At 42.5% G+C, this 20,230-nt stretch overlaps 5 protein-coding genes across 5 annotated transcripts; all 5 read right to left on the reverse strand.

Annotated features, from left to right (window-relative positions):
* Positions 1 to 554: 554 nt before the first annotated feature.
* On the reverse strand, positions 555 to 707 carry K441DRAFT_423878 (heterokaryon incompatibility; the record flags this gene model as incomplete). Its single annotated transcript, XM_067641568.1, has 1 exon — positions 555 to 707. A coding segment is annotated over one exon (153 nt), but the record flags the coding sequence as incomplete, so codon positions are not given.
* A 3,113-nt stretch (positions 708 to 3,820) lies between these two features.
* K441DRAFT_210636 (uncharacterized protein) lies at positions 3,821 to 4,543 on the reverse strand. Its single transcript, XM_067640537.1, has 2 exons — positions 4,108 to 4,543; positions 3,821 to 4,056 (listed from the first exon to the last, which is right to left on the reverse strand). Exons 1-2 carry the CDS (start codon positions 4,393 to 4,395, stop codon positions 3,907 to 3,909), a joined length of 438 nt encoding a protein of 145 aa, XP_067508762.1. The 5' UTR covers positions 4,396 to 4,543; the 3' UTR covers positions 3,821 to 3,906.
* Positions 4,544 to 9,280: 4,737 nt separating this feature from the next.
* On the reverse strand, positions 9,281 to 9,707 carry K441DRAFT_652662 (uncharacterized protein). Its single transcript, XM_067647397.1, has one exon. The coding sequence runs from the start codon at positions 9,677 to 9,679 to the stop codon at positions 9,308 to 9,310; it is 372 nt and encodes a 123-aa protein (XP_067508763.1). The 5' UTR covers positions 9,680 to 9,707; the 3' UTR covers positions 9,281 to 9,307.
* Positions 9,708 to 10,004: 297 nt separating this feature from the next.
* K441DRAFT_210659 (uncharacterized protein) lies at positions 10,005 to 10,538 on the reverse strand. The gene is made up of 2 exons (XM_067640538.1): positions 10,224 to 10,538; positions 10,005 to 10,173 (listed from the first exon to the last, which is right to left on the reverse strand). Exons 1-2 carry the CDS (start codon positions 10,386 to 10,388, stop codon positions 10,093 to 10,095), a joined length of 246 nt encoding a protein of 81 aa, XP_067508764.1. The 5' UTR covers positions 10,389 to 10,538; the 3' UTR covers positions 10,005 to 10,092.
* Positions 10,539 to 10,822: 284 nt separating this feature from the next.
* K441DRAFT_692851 (uncharacterized protein) lies at positions 10,823 to 12,153 on the reverse strand (the record flags this gene model as incomplete). Its single annotated transcript, XM_067652599.1, has 3 exons — positions 10,823 to 11,754; positions 11,838 to 11,978; positions 12,128 to 12,153. The coding sequence occupies 3 exons, from the start codon at positions 12,151 to 12,153 to the stop codon at positions 10,968 to 10,970; spliced, it is 954 nt and encodes a 317-aa protein (XP_067508765.1). The 3' UTR covers positions 10,823 to 10,967.
* Positions 12,154 to 20,230: the final 8,077 nt, after the last annotated feature.

Here is a 20,230-nt window from a genome sequence, read left to right on the forward strand (position 1 = left end):
ACCAATAACTGCAGGCTGCCAAGATTAAGCATATTATTTTAAGGAAAAGGGAGCACGCTTGTGTCCCCTGATGACCAATTATTCTCAGTTCTCAGCCATAAAGATACGGAGAGCTTTGGAATTGCACGTGCGGCTGAAAACCGGTCAAGGAGGAGAAAGCAAAACAAATTAACAGGGAAATCAAGACGGAAACATCCCGGCTTCCTTCGATAAAAAGGTGAACAACAAGTATATCTATCGTGGCGAGTTGAAATGCCGACTTCAGATATTTTCGTGGAAGTGCAGAACAAATATGGGCTTTTCTAAAGTACTTCTCTGGGCATCGGGACCTCGACCAGTACAGTAAGCTCCCTCCAACGGTGTCACAGTCGTCCAGCATCAACGCATCCTCTAGTACCTAGCCAATCCTCTATTTTAATAATGTTTTACAGGCTTCTAAGGGCCAGTATTGCGCGGGTGGAGGGAGAGGGGGGAAGGAAAGCACCTATCAAAGCCTCACGAAAATCTGCTTCCCACGGCTGTGAAGATAGGTCGATGTCATCATAATCATTTGTCGAAATATCTGGCAGATATGCATAGCATTTTGTCGCATTGCGATACCAGCGAAACATGGAGTTGATAGCTTCTGAAAGTTCGCTATCGCTCGATTTGTTAATGCAGCAAGTGTCCACCCAGAAGTGTTGGAGGCCATCGCGAGCAGCTTGTTCTCCACTGAGGCCCAGACCGTCGATCATCTGCAAATTCCTTCAGATACTCCGCCACCTGCGATCTTATTGTGTATATATCCAAGGTACCGCTCTTGAGATGGACCGTTGCGGGTAGTGCGTAGGACCATGCGTATGTGCATGATTGCTCAGAGATGCAAAGAGGAACTGTGGTCGATTCGACAGATACTTCGATCGTCGGATCAGCTTCGTATTTGTAGCACAACACAATTCAAAGAACAAGGTGGACCGTGAAGCCAGAGGACTTCGTTGGAAGAGAGTGGAGTTGGAGGGAGGCTTGGCGCACGTAGAATCTGCTTCGACTTATGTGGTCGCTCGTCTTGTGGCCCTGTCAATCGTATTCTTCGTGATTGTGACGACCTTCTCGACTTTGTGTAGAGTTCAGGAGGTAGATTTTGGGAGGTATTGCTCTTCTCAAGCGTTGGTTTGAGTCAGGATGTCCTGATCGACTCTTGATGAAGTTGTTTGATCTCCGCGTTGCGTTGTGATCGATGATCGAGTCTGTTAAATTGATGAACTTCTCTTCTCATCTTCATGGAACCAGAGGAGTTCACTGGGGATTAATTATATGGTCGGAGGAGGCTTGGCACAGCATACGTGTGGGCCATGATGCCGCTCTGTTCGGAGAGGAGGCAGGATGACTCTGGTTGTAATTGTGGTATTGATAGTGTTCATCGTATCCTTCGTCACTGCGGATCCTTTTCTCGACTTTGTCTGCTGTTCGGCAAGTAGATATTGGGAGGTCTCGCTCGTATCTGCTGTTGGTCCCAAGTTAGGCACGCTTTGATCGGTAAGATTCGACGCATCGCCGGCGAGTTGGGTCGTAGATCAGAGATGTTTTGAGGGGTTGAATACTCACCATCGACTTTTAACAGGTGTCATAGCGATTATTCGGTATCTAACGATACCTCTGAATCCAGGTTATCTAACGGCGATGTCAGCATCCAATTAGCTGATGGTTTGGCCGTATAATTTGAAGCGTTTGTTCTCGCGGAGCGGAGTTGGAGTTGAGAGGTTCGCTCTAGTCACGTGATCAAAATATCTTTCTATTTAACCGAAATGTGGATCCAATTTTGGAATGACCAATCAAACACACTGGTTCATTCTTGGCTGGCGCTTGTTTTTGACCAGATTCCGGCTCGATTCCGCGAACTTTTTAGCCGCAGTTTGCAATCCCATCCTTTACGCTGGCTTCAATTCTAGCGCTTGCTACGCCAGAGGCTGAGGCTGAGGATCAGGTTCAGAATCTGACCTTCACCTCTGACTCCACAATCTACCCCTCATCCATAATGTCTGATTCTGCTCCACAGTCCGATATCTTACCCCACTACCACAACCTCCTCGTCGACAGCATCTGATCAAATCGCCTTGTCCCAACAAGGACTTGGAATCACGTGTAAGCTTTGCGCCTCTATTGCAGTTTATCACCTGCGAAGCCGGCAGCGCAACCTTCGCAGCCACTGAATTGTGGCACATGAGGTTGCGGCACGGGCGAATTTCCATCACGGTGGACATGGGTCCAGAGCGAAGCGAGGGTTGTCAGCAGTAGAATAGGCGAGCACGCTAGGGCCAGCCGATTATATAGGGAACGCATTCCCGTCACAGAACACTTGGTTCTGTAAAATATTATTCTACACAGCAAGCACAAGCACACGCGCACAAGCAACAGCAGCAACGCACAACGTGCATCGAGAGGTAATCAACTTGCTGATTGACCATGGAGCTGAAGTAGGGTTGGTGGATAAGCTTGGCCGGACACCATTACACCGTTCTGCCCGCTTGGGATACGGAGCAGCAACCAAACTCTTGGTTGACAGAGGGTCAGTGATAACGACGGAGGACAACGATGGACGCACGGCGCGCGATTTGGCTGAAGGTTCAGACCGTGCAATCAAGGTTCTCAACGGTGAAGAGACAGATTTTTATTATGTATAAAGATCGTATGATTCTGCTCTAGTTTAGGAGGAGACTCTCGTCAAGTCTTGGAACTAGTCCCTTATCTACCACTCTCCTCTCTCTGCGTGCGTTCTGGTCCTCCATTAGAGCTGGAGCTGTGGTCCACAAACCCCTCCTCCGGTCCGTATTGCTGAATGCGTTGTTTTATCCCAATTACACGGTGTTGTTGCGCCCACATCCCCTCAACCAAATCAGCAACCAGTGTGCGTACTTGGTTCTCGGTGTCTTTAAAAGTCTCCTCCAGCAATCGGCGTGTTTGGAAATCTAGGAGCTCTGACACCTCAGCAATCAATTTTCTGTTCTGGGCTTCTATTTTCCCGATGATGGTCGTCGTTATGCCTTGGTGGTTCTCCTGGCCCGGGAGAGAATATCGAGGCTCTCTCCTATCGACACCCCCAGCCTTTCACTGCTGAGATCCTTGGACTGTATGAGCCTGCGCTTCTTTCGTCTCTGCGAACCGGGTGTCTCATCACAAGTCATATTTGACGAGTCCAATGCTAATCAGTTCAGTGTTTCCTATCCATGACAAGTGGACCTTACGAGCAACTTCTCCAGATGATCCGCTAAAGCCTCTCTTGGGCCTCCTCATCTCTAATCGTTTTCCGAGCGTGGGTCTGTCGGTCGCGGGCTCGGCGTGCTCAAGAGTCGCGCTCGAAGCTGCACTTGATGAAGTCGGCTCGGTGTTGGCCACACGAGTGCGGTTGCGGAGTTGGGACGGCATAGCGGAAAGGTTTGAGTGGGTCAAACTGGACCCGGGTGGAAATGTTGAACGAGGTGGCTGGCAATACCTGGGAGAGGGCTCATATTTATAATATTTGGGAAGGCACAGCCAGCCAGTCCCCTGTGAGCAGCCCGTACTTGGCTGAGAACCCTTCCCCTGAGCGGCGCTGTACGGAGCTTGATTGGGCAGGCGTGTCCCAACAGCGTTCATGAGATAGGTCTGTTCCCTAATTTCATTGTACGAAAGATTCCAGAAAACTACTAAGCCCCCGATGCAGGCAAAAAGGGAAGAAATGTTACTGGATTCACTACATATTGCGATGATATACCCCATTACTCAAAGATGATTGAAACCCAGAGGAACGAAAGATGACCCATATTTGCAATCTGGCAGACTTTCTTGAGTCTATACACACCCTTCCCATCGGAACACCGTTACAGCCAAAACAGGTTAATGAAAGGATCAAAGCCCGCTTGTACAATCTCTTCCATTCTCCCCACCTCACTAGAGAAAAACGCTGCTGACATGGTCTGGGCCATTGTAATCGCTCAGAAACTCCTTGCTCGCGGCCACAGCTTGTTTCAGGTGTGAGAAAAGTACGATACTCTCCTGCCTGATGGCTATTTTGCGAGCTGTGGCAACTGTATTCCTGATCTGGTTTCTCGGTCAGCGATGTTCCTTAAGGTCCGGAGCAAGTGGACTTACCTCTCGACCGTTGAGATGTGTGTTACTCAGACGTTTCAATTCATCATCGGAGATGCTTGGGTCTCCATAGGAGGTACACGCCCGACTGAGGAAATTCCTCCAGACCTCGCTCTTCGCATCGCTCTTGAGGTCGTCATATTTCACCTTCAGATGAATTCTAGAAAGACAGGGTTGGGTAAAATCTAATCTTATCTCAATACGATCGACGATCAACGATCGATATGATATCTCGTATCGATTAAAGTATCGTAATATTCTCTTGGCATTCCCCACAAAAATTTCTTTCATTAAATTTACTACTTTTCTACTGCAGTATTATATAAAACATGGCTTCAGAAGCGGATTTATCTCTTCTTAAAAATACTCCTAGCTTAATTAAGAGCTCTAGCATACAACAGGCACAGCTTCAATCTCTAGTCTATAAATTTACTCGCCTACTATATAAGAACGAGCTAATATACGATAAAAAGAACCGAAAGCTTATATACTGTAATTAGTGCAAAAGTTACTTAGTACTATTAACTATAAATATAAAAAGACACCTTAAGAAAGACCACGTAATTTCTGTTAACTTAAAACAGCCTTATATAAAGGAGTAAGCATTTAGGAAGCTTTAGGAGCTTTAGGTATAAATAGTATTAGAATTTAGAATAGACGAAGTTAATTCTATAGTTTTTACAAAAGTACTAAATAAGGAAGTTATCTAGCAAGCTCTTATTAACTTAGTTATTATATAAAACCTTCTATTCCGGATTGTAGAGTAGAAAGAGTTCTATGTCTTCTATTAGGCTCTTAACCTAAAGTCGTCCAATTTAATAGTAACAATATATAAAGAAATTTCTTAGATAATTACCCATTCCTTCTAGTTATAGAAAGACATTATATAAAGACGAGTTGGGCTCGATGAAATCGGCCTCTGCACCTCCACGCGGTGGAGCCCGGGAACCTGGCAGCTACTATTGATGTTCCATTTAGATCGTGTTAATAGACTACCAGAGCAAACGCAGAGACGTGTGTACGGCTGCGCAGCGCCTGCGCAGCGACGTGGTGGTAGTAGTGTGAAAATTTTTCACTAGGGGGTGAGCCCCAGCAAAAAGTTTAAATACAGCTACTACGTCTATCGTACACGTTCGGTTATTTAAATCGACAAGCAATTATCCCTCCGGCGTACCCCCTCCCTCCTACAAATACTATATACACCGCACAGTAACCATATACATACGTAAACAATCCGCGCCCTAAGCGTAGCAGAAGCCCCCTATTTTAATATTACCTAGTAACCTGGGTATCTAGTTATAGGGACTAGTCACCCCTATTAAATACTAAAGCGTCCTCCTATACCTCACGAATAGGTATAAGAGCCTGGGGTTGGGACCTAGGGCAAAAGCGATACTAAGTTATATACACCCCGTTATAGAAACCTTTTAATAAAGGAATGGATAAGAGACCTTAGCATGTAGGCCCGGGCGGAGCGCAAGCGTTATTATTATTAGGAGATATTTATAGGAGACTTAGAAAAGGAGCTAGGGATAGGTATATAACTTTATACAGGTAATACACAGACGTGGCAAAAATGGTTTAAATGGCAGATAAGGGCAAGATAGGCATTTTAGACACTCTTGCGTAAGGGGAGTCTCAAAGCAGCAACCTAATAGTGTTTTTCTTCTCCTGTTAATGTAGTACGGATGCTATCTAGAAGTATTACCTCTCACGTTTCCCTTAGAGGTTTTTTTTCACCCAAAAAATGGGTTTTCTTAGTGTAATATGAGCTTTTCCCATAGGAATTAGTCTGCGTGGACCTATTAGGGGGACCGGGTCGGACGGTAAATTGAATCTACTACTATAAAGACGAGTTTAATTAGCGTTAATAAGTATTTATCTTTCTATTAATATCTAGACGTCTCTAAATAACCACCTTCTTCTCGCAGTCTGCGCCTATTTTATTAATAGCCAGGAAAACTAAATAAAAGCTCTTCTTGCCCTTTATATGGTACCTAGTTATAGTGGAGCTAAATAATAAAATACTTTTCTTTTAGTCCTAGAGGAGTATAGGATTATATAAAAGCTTAGAGCTATTATTACAGATAATTCTATAATAAATAATACTCTTTATTATACAATCTAGAAGTATCTTGCTAATAATAAGGATATTACCTAGGATCCCATCTAACAATATATCCGCTGCTAGGGATATTGTAACGTAACCCGCCTCTACGTCGCTATAAGGCCAAAAAGACACAGAGTGCTTGCGAACTTGTCGCAAGCGCGGCGGGATCTAATATATATACTCTTACAGATATACTATTAATCTCGCCGTCTCGGCCTTCCTCTTTAAAGATACTCTTAAACTTAAGGCTATTAAGTTATATAAAAGGAATAATATAAGCAGAAAGGAGTAAAATTGTAAGGAAGAGATTAAGTAAAAATAGGCTTTCTGAGCAATGGGCCTACTTAGTAAGCTTTATAATATTATAGTATACTTTTATGCCTTAGTAAGTCGTATAAAGGAGTTTAAAACTTTAGTTAGAAAATGAGTTCCACTTAATAATTATATAAGATAGAATAGCTGGTATTAAATACTAAATGTTTCACTTAAGCATAAGTTAGGAATTAATAACTATATTAAAAGCAACTTTAATACATTTAAGGAGGATTATATCTCGCCGTAAGACTAGAAGCTTCTTTATACGATTTACACCTTTCTAAAGCTATTCTATTATGTAATATTAGAGATATAAGGGGATTATGTAATACTTAATCGAGTACTCTTTATAATGGATATACTTATTAAATATATAGAGAATTCTCTTATATAACTCTTCTTCTAGGTACTTTATTTAAGCTAAAGCTAACATTATATAATAGGCACTCTTTAAATTAAATAAAGCTCTCTTACTTTAAGTAAAGAATATATAGGCGAAGTTTAACGAGTACTACTAGAGAACAGATAACTCCCCTCTTTACGCCACTATACTTATTCTTTACCTAAATCGTTATATAAAGTATATTAAGACATTTTAGAAAAAGGAGTGGCAGAAAATAATACTTCTAAAGGTTTAACGGCTCTAGGAAACATACCGAGAATTAGAGAAGCCTATTACCTTTTTTTAAACAGTATTATATAATAAGCTATTATAAGATAATTATAAGGAACTTAATAAGTATAATTAAATTATAAATGAATTAAATAAAAAGGTTACTTAACTAGCAAGCTAGAATAAGTATAATAACTACTGCTTTAAAGTACCGTACGAAATTAAAGTTTCTCTACTTTAGTAGTGGTTTTAAGAATAATAAATAAAGCGCTAGCCGCGGCTTTTACTCTTTGCAAGAGAAGTACTTTTAATTCTAGCTATAAGTAACGAACTAGAGAGAGTATTTTTAGGAGGGCGTTGTACGGTATTATAGGAGAGAATGTAGCTTAGATTATAGAACCTTAAAAAGACGGAGTATATAAAGAGCTGGCACTAAAGTAGAATTTTAAAAGGAATATAGTAGTTATACGGAGAAAGCTATATAAGAGATATGTTATATAATACTAAGGGGTAGGGGTATAGGATATATAAATAAAATAATTATAGGTAAAAGGTAACTACTAAAGGCGCGTAGGTAGCATAGGTAAATATATACTAACTTTAAACTTAATAGATTATAAGTTTAAATCCCACTAATGTTGTCCTTTATTAAGAATCGGGAAATATAATTATTTAGTATACTTCCCGTCCTGCCATATAAGAGATTCTTCAGCAACATTGCTATACTATAAGTAAACTCTCCTCTCCGTACAATATACCTATATAACTAACTACTCTTAGGATAAGCAGGAGAGGGTAGAAGCTTTACCGGCGATTAATATAGAGGCTTAGGTAGGGGGGGTATTAGAGAAGCAGGTGCGGATAGGGAGGCCCTTATATATAAATGCAATTCTAATTTAGAGCTGTGGATCTCTAAATATAATTATAAGTAACCTATATTACTTATACAAGGTAGAGAGCTAATTAACGCTAGCCCTACAAGGCCTATACGGCAACTCCGCGTCGTCTAATAGGCCCTTGCCCCTTTACTAAGTATCAGAGTCTCCTAGGGTTCTATAGTAGGTACTATAGAAATTACAAGTGGCGGGATTATAGAGCTCGATGTTCGTCGTACAATAAAAATTCTTAGCCTATAGCGACGGTAGCAGAAGCACTAGAGGGTAAGGATCGGATCGTAGAATTAGAGGATAACGAGGAATAGATAAAAGTTACTAAATTTAATCTCCTCTCTTTTTTATTACTTTTATTTTATTTTATAGTATCTTATATATAGTATCTTATATAAGGAGAAGTATAAATAGAAAGGGTAAAAAGGAGATACCTAATTAGTAGGGAAGCTAAGGACGTTAGTAGATTACTCGCTTATTTAGTAGCGGATCAAAAAAGATTGATTAATATGATATGATATGATACGATCTCGCGTATCGTATCAATAACGATCGTTTGGATTTTACCCAACCCTGTGGAAAGAGCTGCTGGATCGAACTCAGTCACGCGGTTTGTTGTAAGGAGCATGATGCCTTGGCAATATTCCATCGTGCGGAGGAACACTGAGATGACGCCATTGCGGGCTATATCTTTGGGTGCACGCTCCTCGAGAAACACATCTGCCTCGTCGAGCAGCAGGATCGCATCCCAATGTCTCGCAACCTGGAAGATCTTGAAGAGCTGGCTCTCGAGCCGACTTGTGTCGGTGAGCAGGTCTCCGGCAGATACCTAGAAATGTTAGAAGAGGTGTGTTCCTTCGAAATATAAGACATGTCCTCATACCGAGTACATCGGCTTCCGGCGATGCTCCGCTATCGCCTCCGCGGTCAGGGTCTTTCCCACCCCAGGCTTGCCACTTGAATTACACGTCAGTACTTATCAAGAAGACGACAATCGGGGTGTCGTACTGCAAAAGAAAATGACGCCACGCCCCTTCCCATCAACGAAGTCATCAAATTCGTGACCTGGATCGTGACTGGTCTCGGTCTCTGTCACAGCCATTATGGTCTCTCTTTGTTCATCGGGTAGGGTTAGGCAGTCGAAAGGCGCCGAGGACCACTCGATCTCTTCGATATCGGTGACTGCGAATTCAACTGTACACAAGCGGATCAGCCTGACCGCCTTGCGCTACTAGGAGAGAAGAATCTTACCCCACATCTTGTCTTTGAGGCTGAACCCTAGCACTGTGGGACAGCAAATGAGGAGGAGTTCATCTGTTGTCTCGGCCTGCCCCACGACGCTGCCTTCGGGTGGGTCAGGGGATGTTGGACTTGCCAGGTCAAAAGATGTTGCAATCGAGCCGTCATCAGAGATGCTTCACTGGAGGCCTCATCAGAGGATTCGTGGTCAAGCGGATCCCAGGAGGCCGAAAAGTCGAATCTGTGGTCTAGATCAAGGACCGTTGGCCTGAAATAGTTTGGATTCATCTTTCGAAAGTAGGCCGCATCAACCATGATCCGACTGTCAATACGTACTTCCACCTGTTGTCCGTCACGCACGTAAAAGGCACTGCCATTGCAGTAACGATGGTGAGTGCCCCTCAGGGACATAAACTTCCGTCCGCATTCAAGGAGGTCGGCCCGAACCGTTGTGGCCTCCGCATGATACTGGAGCGGGAAAGCCTCAAGGGCGTTGATGTGCTTTATCCCACGGAACTTGGCAATCTTCAATTCGATCGGGAGCCAGCCAAGGTCTTCGCCATTGAAATCCAGATAGCTGCAGCCGAGGCTCCAGTATTTTGTGCCCGTCAAGTATTCTTCTCCTCGCCAAAGTTGTATCTGACACATCGAGGCTTACGTGTTCCGGAGCAAGTGGTATAGACCAAGGCATTCGGCTTGAAGAGGGCCCAGAGCAGGTCGTACGTGATGTTGCCGGTGGGTCGTAGAGACAGTATACTCTGGGTCGTGTCCGCATATGCGCTTCTCAGGTAGTCCACAAGCAATCCGAGATGCGATGTTCCCTCTTAATCGAGAGGAGAGATTTCATTCCAGCCTTGGCACAACTCGAGCTCAGGAAGGGTAGTGTAAAGGAGGTTCTGCTCGACCTTATCTAGAGTGAGTAGCTGATCTCGTATACGGCGTGGGTATAGCTTACAGAAAGCTTGCTTTCGTTCAGGCTGATCCCCCTGACGTCCTTCAGAACATCTCTCAAAACATCTCGCAAAAGCTCTGATTTGACATCGACATAACTGGTCGTCACCTTGGTCTTCTTGTCTAGAGATTCACAGTCAGCAAGGGAAGATTGGGGTGGCATTGACATACTGACCGACTCGGCGACGAACTACGAAAACGTATTGGTCTAGTCCAGTTACCTGGTCTACTGGTCTCAGAGATTCCACAATCGCATATGTATGAGCCTTCCCGTCCCAACTAGATGAGAGTGGCTAGTTAGCTGACTGAGGGCTTGCACACTGTTAGAGACGTACATTTCATCAACCGTCTTGAATTCCAGCCTCGAAGCTTCAGCTGCCACGTCCTCTGGCTTATTGTCTCCAGGGGCGACGGGTTTGGGATCCTCGGATTTCCCAGCCGAGGTCGAGAGTTTTGCTTCAATGATCTTCGAGATGAGCTGCTCGAGACGCTCGATAACGGATGCTTCGGGCGAGGGTAGTGGATTCCCAAGTAGGGTTTCAGAAGAGAAGTGAGATGACAGAGTGATGGGCGGGGACTATCCGGTGGGGACACGGGTAGGGACAACGGGGGACGGTAGTGAACCATCTCTGTTGGAGCCGTTGTCAATGTAGACGGATGGTAGCTAAATGGATCGTTAGCAGAGTTTGATTTGCAGTCCATATGGAAATATACACTTCCGTCTCGAACTCCGGCTTGGAAGCTCGGGCTATCTCAGGACGGGTATCTTCAGGCTTAGCATCTTCGGATATCCTTGGCGGGGTGTCGATGTAGTTTCTGCAGTGTCACCACTAGTTGTAACGCCAATAGCAATAATCGCCAATACAGATTTTATTACATCGATCGGTATTATAGTATTGTCCCTGAATGCGAATTCGCTTGCAAAGGGCTTCAAAGCGGTACATGTCGCGGAAGTGCTGCTGGAAGTGCTGGATAGGGCTTCCGAGCTCGAAGAGGAGCTTGAGACTGCGGGCTTTGATGCTGTAGGGGCATTATTGTCATTGCTACCTCCATTTGTGCCCGTACCGTCTCCTCCAACGGGAGGGTCCTTCGGGACGGGTTCAACAATTGGAATTACAATGATGATTGGAACAACGATGCCGTTTTGGGTAACAGAAGATGTCGTTGTAGATAAAGATGTGCTTAATATATCTCCAGACGGAATTGATATGGACGTAGTTATTAGAGCTCTTGTTATGATCGGCACAGCCATGGCAGATCTACTCGATTGAGTCCCGTTGGTTGAGCGGCTTCGTGGGGGAGACGCAGTAACCGGTTTAATAGATGAAGTACTAGTATTCAATGATGTTGTAGATCTAGTCGAGCGAGTCCTGTCGGTAGAGCTACTAGCTGGCTTGTCTAGTCGTATATCGGCAGGTTGGAACTTATTCGATCGTTTTGAACTAGAACTACAATCTTCAACGGATCCTAACGGTGGTACAGAATATACGTCTAGGGCAAAAATGACCATCGAATCGGCGTTGACAATCTTTAAACTGGGTGCTAGTTCTTAGCATCTATAAATCAGTAAGTAATATAATCTAATAAGAAATCCTAAGTAAGTGCCAAAACCACTTACTAATTTGGACCGTATGCCTCGTCCTTGCACACATTAGAATCCCCAACGATAGATACTAAATGCTGGGCTTCGTGTAATAAGACAAACCCTTGGCTAATACCAAAGAGATCAACTTTCCATTTTTCGGCACTTTCTTCAAGACTAAGCGTAATGGTATCGAAAAAAGCTGGACAGAGGCTTATCCAATTTCCCGATTCTGTTACCTCAGGTAACGAAGCTGTAGCTGCGTCAGGAATTCCTTCCTTTATGGGGCAAAATTTTTTAAAATTACGCCGTCCAAACGAACGGACAGTAGGGCATAGATATACCAGGTCATTTTGACCTAGATAATCTATATAGTTTGTTTCCCTTATTGGCTCTATTAGGTTGTCGATTACACCCTAGAAGTTTCCGGTAAGGATATATGCTTTCATATTATTGTTCGCATTAGCTATTTACAATATTAGTAAAGCAAACTTAATTAGAGAATAATTTATACATATAAGACCCAAACCAACGATACCAAGAAAACGCATCCAAAACAAGATCAGATCCTAACGCAGTAATAGCCGCATTTGCCAGAGTCCGAGCTTCACTGACTGCCGTTTATATTTGAGTAATTTGGCTGGCTGAACAGCCTCCTCTCTCCACTACATTATATATGAAAGTATTAGTTATGCCACGCTTATCTATACCACGATACTGTCGATAGCGAGGGTTATTATCAATGTCCATTGATATATTAAACGGAATGAGAGAGGTATGTGCTATATTAGAAAGAGTGAAAAATAAGATTAGAAGTCGGAATAGAGTAAAACGACGGGCCATATCGATCAATCCTTATAGCAGCAAGCAGTTGTTTAGTAACAGTGTCAGTTAGTGAAAACAGACTTAATTGTAGAATGAAGATTGGATTAAAGGGTCTATATATAAAATCAAGCTAGGATAAGTGAAACGTGGCCCGTTGTCTCGGAAGAAGCGGACTTGGAAGAATGACTAGGAAAGTCTCTAGAATCTCTTTCTCTCTTTTATACTTTAGTACTCAGGGTATTAGCTATGCCAAGCCTTTTATTTATATAAAAAAAATCGCATATATAAAGAGTAAGTTTTAGTATATTTAATATATTTTTAATAGGTCTTAAAAAACCAATATTAATTATATATTTTTATTATTTTTAAAGAAAATTAATTATAATAGCTTTAAATAAGCCTTAGGTTTAATTATAAAACAATACTTATAGTAAGTAATTTAAAGTTATTAAATTTAAATGTTTTAATTTCTATGCTAAAGTATAAATTTTATTATTATTATTATTATTATTATTATTATTAATTCTCAATAGTTATAGAAGCCGTCAATTGTTATTAAAAAACTAGTAATCTTCTCTTATTTACCTTTTTATTTACCTTTTTTTTTTAATAAAGCTTTAAATATTAGAATTGTCTTTTATAAAGAAGAGAATTACTAAGCTATTAAATATACTATTATAAAATATATCACTTCTCCATTTTAAAACTTTATATAATATTTAGTAATGGCCGCCACAGCAGTAAAACACGCCCACCAATCCTCTAATAAAGAAATAACCATCTCCATTTAAATCTACGGCATATTATGCCCTAAAACCAATATATACAGCATAGCCGGAAAGCCTACGCGACACTGGAGGGGCGCAGTAGACTTAAAGGGTGGGCGCCGCATAGAAAACCGCGACATTACAACAAACATAATAGGGGGCGACGCAACTATAACAACTAAAGGACAACGACTAGAGATGGCAGAAACTTATGGACCTCCTAAAAGATATTAAGGAAGATCTAAGGAAGGGAAAGAACAAACACCCCCGTGTAGGGGTAGCGCGGGCGGCTTAATAAGTAGGCTAAATTGCCTGGGAGCTTTAGATAAAGCATAATAGGAACTAGAACACAGTAGAGGATAGGCTTAGACGTATTAAGGACGCCATAAAAATATAGGGAATACTAATAGTGTAGGCAGTAAAACTATTATAGGCCAACATCGCTACAAGTGCCTAACCGGCGACTCTCTAGCGTATACCCGTTAGAATACTAGAGGTAGTAGGAGCGGAACCAGAATAGATCCTTATATTAATTAAAGCATATATACTAAAGGCAGTAGCGGTTAGGGTTTTATAAAGCGGCGATATAAAGGTTACGCTCCCTAACTAGCAGGTAAAGGACCAGACAATTACCTAGGGAGACACCCCTAAGTATAAGATCCTCTATTAGGACTACCTAGTTAAAGTAATAGGAGTACTCCTTAGTACGCAAGTAGAAAATAGGCAAGGCGCTATAAATATATAGCTTATTTAGAGGATTACAGAGGCTACTAAAAAACTAGCCCTAGGAATTACTATAACTAAGGTTGTATAGCTCTATAAAGAACGTATAATATATATAGGGGAGTCTCCAGGGTTCCAAAGGGTTAAAATGCGCGGTACCCTAATAATTAGCCTACTAACCTAAGAGATGTAGGCAATATTAGCTCGTAAGGGAGTAGTTATAGACAGTCTCTAGTATAAAGCTCGGCTATACCACCACGGAGTCTAAGTCCGACAATGTTATAAATACTAATAGTGGGGATACACCTAGAGTATATACGGGAGGCAGGTAAGGTGCGGAGAGTATGCCAACACCTATAACACTAAGAAATGCCCTAAGAATAAGGGAGCTAGATGCGTAAACTGCGGCAAAGAATATAGAGTATGGCAGAAGACGGTATATAAAACCTACTAGGTGTACCTAGAAGCCACTAGGGAAAGATAAGCTTAGCTATACTAGATTATAGCTATGCTATAGGGAAACGTATATAAGGAGAAGGAGATAAGTAGGGTAAATAATAGTGGGTGGAGAGTCGCATAACGGAAGAGAGCTAGGATACCTACCCTGGTGGGAGTAGTATCCGCCTAATTAGCAGTAAAACGGGGCATAGGACGCCTGTAAGGCAGCACCAATATGGCCAGGGACCCGTCCTAGTAAAGAATCCTAACTATAGCGGCTCTGGATAAGACGCCCTAGATATAAATAGAAGACGCTAATAAGTTATAAGACGAATTATAAAAGAACTAATAATAGTATAATATAACTGCGGACACTTAAACTATAGAGTAATATGCCCGCTATTTAATAGCCTAGATTTAAAAGAATATTAGATAATAGCCCTATAGGAACCAGTATATAATAGGCATACCCGCAAAATATACTAACTAAAAGGATACTACCTCCTATATAATCTAGACCTGGCTACCCGCGTATACTTCCTAATTAGCCAACAAATTAGTATATAGGCGTGGAGCTACTATACTATTAGCCCTAATATAGCTAAACTACAATTAGCTACAGATAGGGGCCAAATTAATATAATTAATGTTTATAACCTAAAAGATAACAAACCCTAGATAACTATGTAGGGACTACTATAATATACCATTAATATAGCAAAAGGCGAGATAATAGTCCTAGGGGACTTTAATATATACTATATAGCATAGGGAGGATAGTAGGCCATAGTAGAAGTATAGGCGACGCACCTGCTTAACGAACTAGAAACGCGAGGCCTTACCCTAACTACCTTAACTGGCGAACCTACCTGGAAAAGAGGGACCTAAGAGAGCATAATCGACCTAATATTTATGCAAGAAGCACTTATAAACCGGCTAGCGTTCTGCGGGCTAGAAAATATATAGGCACTAACTGCAGACCATATACCTATACAGATATCTCTTAACATTAACGCCCTAGCGCAACGGACTCGCCAGAGATACGCTATACAAAAACTTAATTAAGAAAAATACTCCTAGGAAATTACTAATAGACTAGTAATAATACCAGAGGCAACGCTAGAGGATATCTAGAGGATTATAAGTAACTGCTTAGAAGAGTACTACCTAAAAGCTAAGCCGTGTAAATATGCCTGGCGCGGATGGTTGCTAGAGGCGGTATAGTTCCTCGCAGGTATAAGAAGGGTAAGGCGACAGTACAGCGTAATAGGCGAGGCCTACCACTATTAGAGCTATAAGGCCCTAAAGAATAGGCTTAAGAAGACAATACGGAAGGAGAATAGAAATAGCTGGCGCTAATTCCTAGAGGAAATTACCTTAAACCCTACTAAACTATATAATTAGGGCCTCTAGCGAATGTTAAAGTAGTATAGAAGAGCCGCAGGGGAAACACCAGGAGACCCCTACCTACTTATACTCCGCCGGATAAAATAAGACTAGCATATAAATAATAACGGGGAGAAAATAAAAATACTAGCAGAGAAATTCTTCCCTACCGCGTGTTAAGCGGACCTATAGAACATTAGCAGTTAGGACTACCTTTAACCTCTAGAGATAAGCTAAATAGTTTTCTCTAAGGAAATAAAAGATGCTATATAGAAACTCCCTATAAGTAAAGTAGTAGGGCCAGATAGAATCCTAAATAAGGTAATTAAAGCCGCATTAGAAGCTGTAACAGTACCACTAGCCAACGCTATAACGATCTGCCTCCTTAAAGGTAAGCTACCAGAATGCTATAAAGAAATAATTATAGTTATTCTAAGAAAGGTAAACAAAAAGGACTACTCCCTTCTAGGAAGCTACTAACTAGTCGCCCTTAAAAATATATTAGGAAAGCTCCTAGAAAAGATAGTAGTAGAACATATATAAGAAGCCGTAGAGGAGTAAGGGCTACTACTATAGACGTAAATGGGCGCAAGAAAGAAACGATTAACCCTCTTAGCCCTTTCCCTAATTACCTTAAACGTCCAGGCGGCGTGGTAAGCCCGCCTAGGCTGCGTAGTATTTATGCTAAGCCTAGATATAAGCGGAGCCTTCGACCATATATTATATAAGAGACTCCTATAGATTCTAAGAAAGAAAGGCCTACTAGAATAGATAGTTAAGTTTACCTAAGCCTTCCTTATAGGACGTACTACTAAAATAGTATTTAAGGGCTATAAAAGTAAAATAATACTAACACCTACAGGCATCCTATAAGGATTACCCCTATTACTGTCACAGCGACTCAGTTAATCGAGGCACGAGCGCCGTAAAGAACGTATGCAAGCCTGTACAATTGGTAGTCTATGGACTCGGATATCAAGATGAGGAGCAGAAGGTGGAAAAGGACACGTCTATATACATATGCCAAGGCTCAAGCGAGCCCCCTGACTAGATCCGTTACGGTGCCGTAACATTAACCCCCCCTTCAAAAAAGCTTGCCCTCAAGCTTTATCCTTAGGTGCTTGTGTTCTACCTCTTGTACAGTTATAGTTATTTGCTGCAGGTGGGGCAGCAGTAGTCGATGAGATGCTGCAGGCAGAGCAGCGAGGGTCAGTTGTAGTGCTGTAGGCGTAGCAGCGATTGTCGGTTGTCGTACTGCAGGCAGAGCAGTAGTTGTCGGTTATAGTACTGCAGGCAGGAGCAGTAGAAGTCGAATTAAGGTTAGCTGCAGGCGGAGCAGCAGTCTGTTCGGGTAGTAGTACGGTACTAGCGGCGGTAACGATAGTGGTCAAGCACAGAGCTCGTCTATCGGTTGTCTTGTGATAGCAGGTCGAACGTAGAGCTCGGGCTATCGATTGGTCGATGGATAGCAGGCATAAAGGCGCTATCGTTTATCTGGTTTGTAGCAGTACGATGCAAGCGAAAGTCGTGGATCGCAGGCGTAACGGCACGATCGTACGGTCGGAAGACTGTAGGCGAATCGGCACAGTTGTGGTCAGGTCGTAGTAGCAGGCGTATCGGCGCTACTGTTGTCTAGTATATAGATCGTATGCATATCGGCACGATCGGTGGTCAGTAGCAGAGTGGTGCCAGCGTCGGTAGTCCTAGTGATTTCGTTCTCGAAGCTCGTACAACTCAGTATCAGTCGGGGTCGTTCCTCACAGCCAGTGCGCAGCACTAGTCTCAGTATCAACCGATTTCGTTCCTCGCAGTATACGTAGCTTAGTATCCATCAAAAAGGATTATTCAGGTAGCAGTACGGTGCAAGCGTCCAGAGACGTACGGTCGGTCGTCGTTCGGTCGATCGATCGGTAGGCAGGTAGACATACGCGTTCAGTTGACAGATATACGAGTCGCTTGGTCGGTCGACGAGTTCGTACGGTCGGAAAGAGGTTACTGCACGGCGGAGAGAAGAGAATAAAAAGAATCGAAATAAAAACAAAAACTCATGGGGGTGCCTGCGCGGTGTAGGGACTAAGCTTCTCGCAACCCAGCTACCACAGGACTTCGAACCTAGGACCTGCTTTGTTATAGGAGTATGCGTCTCCTTCCTTTGCCTGCTAGTGTAGGGCTCCGTCCACCCGTCCACTACCCTAAGCCACAGGACTTTTTTGGCCTGGGATACAATAGCCTGCGATCGACTTGAGGGATCTTGATATAATGTCACAGCGACTCAGTCAATCGAGGCACGAGCGCCGTAAAGAACGTATGCAAGCCTGTACAATTGGTAGTCTATGGACTCGGATATCAAGATAAGGAGCAGAAGGTGGAAAAGGACACGTCTATATACATATGCCAAGGCTCAAGCGAGCCCCCTGACTAGATCCGTTACGGTGCCGTAACAATTACCAATCCTGTTTCTATTCTTTATATCTAAGCTACTAGAGATATTTAATAACAACTAAGAAATAGTAGCCCTAGGATTTATAGACAATATAAACCTAATTATATGGGGAGATATAGCAGTAGAAAACTGTATAAGACTAAACTAGGCATATAATAGGTGTATTATATAGGCAAAGCGATACGGCATTAAATTCGCACTAGATAAATACTAGCTTATCCACTTTATAAGGAAAAGAAGGGCAACCGATAACCTAGCATCAATAGTAAGCATCTAGGGCTGCGAAGCAAAACCAGAAACCACCCTTAAGGTCCTAGGGGTCTAGGTAGACGCTAAGCTAAACTAAAACGTATATATTACACAGGCGACTCATAGGGGAGCAGCGGCATTCGCAGCGGTATTATGAATTACAGCATTAACCTAGGGTCCCTTATTTAGACGCACACGACTACTATATATAGCAGTAGTAAGGCCAGCAATGCTATACGGCGCCTAGATCTGGGGCATAGGACTAAACGGCAAACTATTAGTAAAAAGCTCCTTAGCACTACTAGAGAAGCTATAAAACTAATACCTATATAGAATTACAGGGGCCTATAAAAGGACACCACGTACCGTAATAAAACGTAAAGCAGTAGTACCGCCACTAGACGTATATATAGAAGCAACTGCTATATAGAGGGCTTCTATAGTATAAGGCCACCTAGTAGAGAAGGAGATACGCTAGATAGTAGAGCGTATATAAAGAGTAAGGGCCCCCTAAAGAGGAGCGAGGGCCCCCTAAAGGGGCACCGCGCCTAAGCTTATAAGCTAAGAAGTCCTCTACCTATAAGCGGTAGAGAAAGAACAGGAAATATAAGAGCTACTATAATACTAAGCGGAGACCTAGCGCCACGCCAGTAGAGCACCGCGACAACAATAGAGAATAGGGGGCCACTAATATAAGTAGAGGTCTACTATATGTATTATAAGATAGGTAGATATTAAGTAGAAATAATAATAGAAGAAGGCAGCAAAAGCGCAGAGAGGAACTACGTGGAGCACCCTATAGATAATACCGACTCTCCCCCTATATAAAGGACAGACAAAGGCAGAATCTACAGCCGCCTTTCTATTACGGATAGAGGTCCTAAAACTAAACGCATAGCTAGTAAGCATCCATATCCTAAACACTACACCACACTATATATACAGATGGCCTATATAGTCAGTGCGCTACGTAATACTTTTCTGCAACCACCGTACGGCAAGAGACTAGCTATTCGCTAGGGCGGGCATAAATAATATTACCTAAATGCTATCTATAAGTAGGGGCCTATATATAATAGCATAATAGTTTATAGGCTAAGGAGTCCTCTAGTAGTTCTAGATAGCGTATAAGATCTATTAGGAGGATACTAGAGGATATGCCCCCTTCTAGCCCCTTAGGGACTAAATACCCCCGCTAAACTAAAGGCGGCTTATAGGCAACTTACTAGACCCTTCTACCACCCCCTAGACCTTCTAAGATACCTTAGAAGCATAGTATAAAAGGTAGACACATTATAAAGGAAAACAGGCTAGGCGTAGGTAGAGCGCGTAAGACTAGCTAGAAGGACAATGTAATAGAAGCCTTATAGGAGTATTACGGTAGACCTCGTTATTAGGCTAGGTGTGTAGATAACGAATAATAGTTAACAATATAACAACTAGTAGAGTGGTTGCCCAATAGATTAACTCTAATTATATTCTAAGATTTACTATAAGGAAAGGAACTATCTAGGTAGGGACCGTGTCTCCTTAAATATATAACTCCCGTCTATAGTAATGACTAAGTACGTCGGTACGTTAGTATGTTAGTACGTCCC

Source organism: Cenococcum geophilum (assembly GCF_001692895.1).
Source record: "Cenococcum geophilum 1.58 unplaced genomic scaffold K441scaffold_4, whole genome shotgun sequence".
Taxonomy (NCBI): Eukaryota; Fungi; Ascomycota; class Dothideomycetes; order Gloniales; family Gloniaceae; genus Cenococcum; species Cenococcum geophilum.